The sequence below is a fragment of the Centroberyx gerrardi genome, chromosome 24, assembly GCF_048128805.1.
Source record: "Centroberyx gerrardi isolate f3 chromosome 24, fCenGer3.hap1.cur.20231027, whole genome shotgun sequence".
Lineage (NCBI taxonomy): Eukaryota > Metazoa > Chordata > Actinopteri > Beryciformes > Berycidae > Centroberyx > Centroberyx gerrardi.
The window spans coordinates 24,635,523-24,642,447 of NC_136020.1; the positions used below are offsets into that span (position 1 = coordinate 24,635,523).

The window sequence follows — 6,925 nt, forward strand, 5'->3', positions numbered from 1 at the left end:
CTGTTATTCCCTCAGTCTTCTTCCACCAAAATAAACCCCAGAGAGCAGCAGACAGCAGAGTGAACGGACTAAAAAAGTGGATTTCTGATTTAAATTAGCGCTGCTTGGTGATTGGCTGCTGCAGGGCTCGGCGTTACACCTGAGCCCTGCACTTCGCCTCGCAGGTGCGGAGAACACAAGCTAACGACCTGGAGCTGTTTTCTTCAGCTGACCACCAGGAGATCCAAAACAACTAGCTCCTCCTCTCTCCTTCCTTTCCTCCCCATTATTTCTACTGCTATCCTCTCTTCCTTTCCTCTCCTCTCTTGCTCTCCTCTCTTCATCTCCTCCTCTCCTCTCTCCTCGTTATCTCTCCATTCGTCCGTTACATCTCTCATTGCGTTCTGTCTCTCCGTCTGTCGTCCTTGGATGATGGATGGGGTGATGGACGCTCGGTTGCCACGGTAATTTGATGGATGGTTTAGCAAGCGATACGAGAGGCGAGAGAGCACACACACACACACACACACACACACACACACACACACAGTTGTGCATACATAACCACACTTGTGTATTGGTATACTTCTGAGGACATTGTGTTCATGATTTCCCCTCTGACCCAAATACCTGATGTTCTGCTGTTCTGCTGTATGGAGAACGACACTAAACTTCACTAACGTCACTGAGATCTACAGCTATTATGGTTAATGAGACCTTTACTGTTACTCAAGCAGCACTTTGTGAGCAATTTGTTTGTTACTGTGCTATCTTTCTGTTTTAGTTAAATCTGATTTGCAAGTGGTTTGGTGCTGATTGGTTAAGCTGAAACTAGTATAGGTGAAACCATTAAAATTTCAAAGTGTTTGGCTGGGGAAGGCCAGTTGGTGTTCAAGTAGTTGTTAATTACTGGTGAACCGGAACTTATTGAGCTCAATCATTCTACAGCGTCAGCTGTAGCGTCAGCCTCTCCTCGTCAGCCTCTGGTTTTCAGCCTCTTGTCGTCAGCCTCTGGTTTTCAGCCTCTGGTTTTCAGCCTCTTGTCGTCAGCCTCTTGTCGTCAGCCTCTGGTTTTCAGCCTCTTCTCGTCAGCCTCTGGTTTTCAGCCTCTGGTTTTCAGCCTCTTGTCGTCAGCCTCTGGTTTTCAGCCTCTGGTTTTCAGCCTCTGGTTTTCAGCCTCTGGTTTTCAGCCTCTTGTCGTCAGCCTCTGGTTTTCAGCCTCTTGTCGTCAGCCTCTGGTTTTCAGCCTCTGGTTTTCAGCCTCTTCTCGTCAGCCTCTGGTTTTCAGCCTCTGGTTTTCAGCCTCTTGTCGTCAGCCTCTGGTTTTCAGCCTCTGGTTTTCAGCCTCTGGTTTTCAGCCTCTGGTAGATGATCCACCAATAAAATCTCAGGTTTCGACGTGCTTGGCTAGTTAAAGGAAGGCGGCAGTGCTGCTGACATTAAGATCCACACAGCATTTAGTTTGTACTTAATCCAGCTGGAAAATAAAACATTTTCCTTTTGTGTGGTGAAAGTTGGAAAACTGACAGAAGATGAAAAAATAACAAGCTGGAACAAGTTGAGTTGTTATTGGAACAGGAGCTGCTGGTGGATCAGTTCAGTTTCCTCTGAACTGAACTTCAACTTCAGACACTTTGTTGTCTGTTTGTCCTGGAAAACTGATTATATCAGACTTTAATGTCACAGGACAGAAACACATAAAGAGTATTATAATGAGAATACAACAAAAACACACAGGAACAGCTCCGATGGAGGAGGTGAAAAAGAGAAAGATGTTTTGGAAGCATCAGGATTTGACGAACTGACAAATGAAGTGTTGAAATGAACTGCAGTTCTGTTTGTGCTGAAATCATGTTCTGAAAATGGGATTATTCCTTCATCACATATAAATCTATAGAGTCCTACAGCACAGTCTTTAAAGAATGACTCAGAATACCATTAAACTAAACAGGGGTCTGTTTATTATTACTGTATATAAACTGTATATAAACTTTATACATCTGTTCTTGAGTTTGATTTAGAAAATCAAAATTGAAACTATGCCTGCATAGATCATATGTACATATTATATATTTCACCACTGCAGTCAGAAACAGATTAACTGTATAAACTGCAGCTATATTGATTTCCAAAAGGCTTTTGGTGAATTATTGGCCAATTGTCTGCTTAGGAAAAGATTAAATTCTGTTCAATCATTATATGAAGCATGTTGGATCATACTGAGTGGTTTTCTTTGTTTACATCTTTATCAGTGATTTAGTCAAGGAAATTAAACAATCAGGTGTTGGTGTGAACTAGATGGCATTAATATGTTAAGTGTCTTTGTTTATGCAGATGAGATAGAGTGAAGAAGATTTACAGATGGAGTTGACTGAGCTGAAAAACAGAGATAATGCATTTCAGAAAGCCCGGCTGTAAAAAGAAGCAATTTCCAGCTCCAGTTTGGAGGACAGATGCTGGAGTCTGCAAATAATTATAAATATTTAGGGCTTTATTTAGATTTGTTTATGGCAAATCTGCATAAGCAGAATGTGCAGGCAGAGCGGCGGGTGTGATAAAAGGAAAAAGCAGACAGTTAGGAGAATAGGGATTTAAAAAGTATGAAACTGAGTCCATTCATAACGGGAACATTAGATGCTTTCTAGGAGTTTGTCAATAGGAATCTTTTATTTCAGGTGATATGGGAACAGAGGCAGAAACAGTTTTGAATGGAAACTTCTGTAAGAGCTCAAGTTCAAGTTAATGTGTTTCTCCAGCTCTTCATCTCAGTCTGTCTCACTGACTGAACAGAGAATGACTAACTAGATCTAACTGATCAGCAATCAGCCTTAGAAGATATAGAACAGACATCAGGGAGAGCGAGACGCACAGAAACAGATTTCAGACATAAGAGCTGTAGGAAGAGAAACGGCTTTTCAAAATCCGCATTTCAAAATAAAAGTCCTGGAGATACTGCGACCATCAAACAGTCCGTCAGCTGAGCATCAGAGAAAAAGGTCAGAGGAAATATTTCATAAGACAAAACTGTGAACCTTTTGTCTAATTAAAAAAAGAATTTGCTTGTGAAAAATATATTTATTCATCATTCATCAAAAAGTCAAAGATCAGCTTCGATTGGGAATCTGTGAGCGCAATAAACCCCAAAACTAAAGTCCTGAACCAGCAGGACCAAACAGGAAACCACCAAACCACAGAGCAAGAAACCAGACCGCCATACTGACAGAACATGAACCGGCAGCATGTGGCAGCTGTCTGAGCTGCTGAGCAGAACGCCAAACGCTGTCAGTAGAGCAGACTCATGATCTGATGAGCTGCATTTTAAATATATTTTCTTTTTATTGAAGGGAAAATAAACCTCTGAACACACCCGGCTCATGTTGAGCAGACAGCCAGCAGCTCATCAGCACCTTCATGCCAAAACACACACTCCAACTCACAAAACACACACTCCAACTCACAAAACACACACTCCAATTCACAAAACACACACTCCAACTCACAAAACACACACTCCAATTCACAAAACACACACTCCAACTCACAAAACACACACTCCAATTCACAAAACACACACTCCAATTCACAAAACACACACTCCAATTCACAAAACACACACTCCAATTCACAAAACACACACTCCAATTCACAAAACACACACTCCAATTCACAAAACAACTTGAACTGAACATGAAGCTCAGTGAGCCAACATGATCCACATCCAGCAGAAATTAACTGCCAACAGACTGTAACATGACGAGCAGAGGACTGAGCCATGAAGAGTGAAGGAGTGAGACATGAAGAGTGAAGGAGTGAGACATGAAGTGAAGGACTGAGCCATGAAGAGTGAAGGAGTGAGCCATGAAGAGTGAAGGAGTGAGACATGAAGAGTGAAGGAGTGAGACATGAAGAGTGAAGGACTGAGACATGAAGAGTGAAGGAGTGAGACATGAAGAGTGAAGGAGTGAGACATGAAGAGTGAAGGAGTGAGACATGAAGAGTGAAGGAGTGAGACATGAAGAGTGAAGGACTGAGACATGAAGAGTGAAGGACTGAGACATGAAGAGTGAAGGAGTGAGACATGAAGAGTGAAGGACTGAGACATGAAGAGTGAAGGAGTGAGACATGAAGAGTGAAGGAGTGAGACATGAAAGTCTGCTTCTCATCAGAAAGCCACAGGAGGAGTTAAAGTCAGATTAAAGACCGACTGACTGTCTGAATGTGATTGGTGATTGAGAGTCAGCTGATCAGCTGATGCTGTTTGGATTGGACAGCTGATAGCCAATCAGCTGAACACGATGCTCTGCTTGTTGTAAATTAATGTTTTTGTTTTTGGTTTCTTAAAATCCATAAAGGATCGTTTAGACACAAAATAAGTATTCATTAATTTATACAAAGCATCAGAATGAGAACACAACAGAATGAACAGAATCATTAAAATTAAAACCTTTAATCTCGCCAGACTGACTAGTTCTGCCCTGCATACACACACACACACACACACACACGCACACGCACACGCACACACACACACACACGCACGCATGCACACACACACACACACACACACACACACACACACACACACACACACACACACAGCATCAGAAGGTGGTCATGGTTATAAACGACCCAGATATGACTCGTCATTAAACGAGCATTTCACCAAATTATCTTTCAGTAACAAGGAGACATGGGCGGAGTGTGTGTGTGTGTGTGTGTGTGTGTGTGTGTGTGTGTGTGTGTGTGTGTGTTTTGTCCTTGAGTTATGGCAGACAAGATGAATGAGCTGTAATTACACTGATAGAGAGATGATTGGAGGAGAAGAGAAGGAGACACAAGGTCGAGTGTGTGTGTGTGTGTGTGTGTGTGTGTGTGTTTAAAATTATGCATGCTTTGTGCATGCATATGTCCTTGTGTAAGAACATGCATGCGTGTGTATGCATATTTCTGTGGGTGTGAGTGTGTAAGACAGTGAGTGTGTGTGTGTGTGTGTGTGCGCGCATGCGTGTGTGTGTGTGTGTGTGTGGACGGACCGTCACCCCCCCGTCAGTCTGCGTCTCTCTGTAGGTGAAGTTGCAGACGGCCCAGGCCAGGTAGTACGTCGACATGCGCGGCGTCCGGGCGAAACGATTGGTCAGCCAGCCGTCCTCGTCGGCCAATGAGCTGCTCTCCACCGGCATGTTGGAGAGAGAGGTGTATTGTGGGTCGTGGCGCAGGGTGAGAGAGAAGGTGGCCTTGTAGATCGGCTCGTCGAAACACGGGAAAGCCTTCCTGGCATGGATCGGACTGAACTGAGTCACCGCCAGGTAGCTGAGAGAGAGAGAGAGAGAGAGAGAGAGAGAGAGAGAGAGAGAGAGAGAGAGAGACAAAGAGAGAGACAGAGAGAGAGAGAGAGAGGGGAAGAACATTAATATCAGGTACAGGAAGGAAACACTGAAAACAACAGAGAGAGAGAAGGAGAGGAGAGGAGAGGGGGAGAGGGAGAGAGGAGAGGAGAGGAGAGGAGGAGAGGAGAGGAGAAAAGGAGGAGAGGAGGAGAGGAGAGAGGAGGAGGAGAGGAGATGAGAGGGGGAGAGAGGAGAGGAGAGGAGAGGAGAGAGGAGGAGACGAGGAGGGGAGGAGGGAGAGAGGAGGAGAGAGGAGGAGAGGAGGAGGAGAGGAGGAGAGGAGGAGGAGAGGAGGAGAAAGGACAGGAAAGGAGAGAGGAGGAGAGGAGAAAAGGAGGAGAGGAGAGGAGAGGAGAGAGGAGAGGAGGAGAGGAGAGGAGAAAAGGAGAGGAAAGGAGGAGAGGAGAGGAGGAGAGGAGAAAGAGGAGAGAGGAAAGGAGAGGAGGAGGAGAGAGGAGGAGGGAGAGGAGAGGAAAAGGAGGAGAGGAAAGGAGGAGAGGAGAGGAGAGAGGAGGAGAGGAGAAGAGAAAAGGAGGAGAGGAAAGGAGGAGAGGAGAGGAGAGAGGAGGAGAGGAGAGGAGGAGCAACAATAAAGGTGGCGAGAACAAGAAGAAAGAGTGAAGAATGGAAGGAAATTGAACTGAGGTAGAGAGAGATAAGGAGAGAGAGAGGAGAGAGAGCTGAGGGAGAAGAATAGATTAAAGGGAGATGAAGAAACGAGAATAATAAACAGGATGAGAGAGAGAGAAAGAGAGAGAGAGACAGAGAGAAAGAGAGACAGAGAGAGAGAGAGAGAGAGAGAGACAGAGAGAGAGAGAGAGAGAGAGAGAATAATGGAGAAAGCCTGAGAGGAACGAGATAAAGAGAGAATCTATTAGAGAGAGAATGGGACTGTGGTAACACACACACACACCCACAAACACACACACCCACACACACACACCCCACACACACACACACACACCCACCCACACCACACCACACACACACACACACAAACTCTCTCTCACTCTCACAACGTGACACGCAGCATAATGCCAACAGTCACCATCGCCAAGGTAACGGTTTGTTGTCATGGTAATCCTGATTGACACACGCCTGCCTAGTGTTGCTCACACAACCAAGACTCACACACACACAACACACACACACACACACACACACACACACACACACGCAGTTATGCAGCGGTGCTTCATCTTTAGAAAACCACAGATGAAATGTAAATTACATAATTTCCTGCTGTAATGTTTCCTCAGAGGAAGTGACGTCAGAATCATCAGATCAGACCGATCCACAGCTGAAGCACCACCGAAGAAGAGTCTGTGACAAACACACACACATACACACACACACACACACACAACACAACACACCACACACCTAACACACACACACACACACACAATCACACACACACACAGCTCATTGTGATTCAGTGATGTGACTGAAGGCAAAACTGTTGAGTCAGCATGTTGGAGACACTGAGAAACATCTGACTGTGTGTGGGGTGTGTGTGTGTGTGTGTGTGTGTGTGTGTGTGTGTGGGTGCTAGAGAG

The 6,925-nt window shown here is 45.0% G+C and overlaps 1 protein-coding gene across 1 annotated transcript in view; it reads right to left on the reverse strand.

Moving 5' to 3' along the window:
• LOC144538090 (thyrotropin-releasing hormone-degrading ectoenzyme-like) overlaps positions 1-6,925 on the reverse strand; it is a 122,706-nt gene that overhangs the window by 95,417 nt on the left and 20,364 nt on the right. Inside the window, 1 exon segment of the mRNA XM_078281940.1 lies at positions 5,013-5,289. Coding sequence (XP_078138066.1) covers positions 5,013-5,289 — 277 coding nt within the window.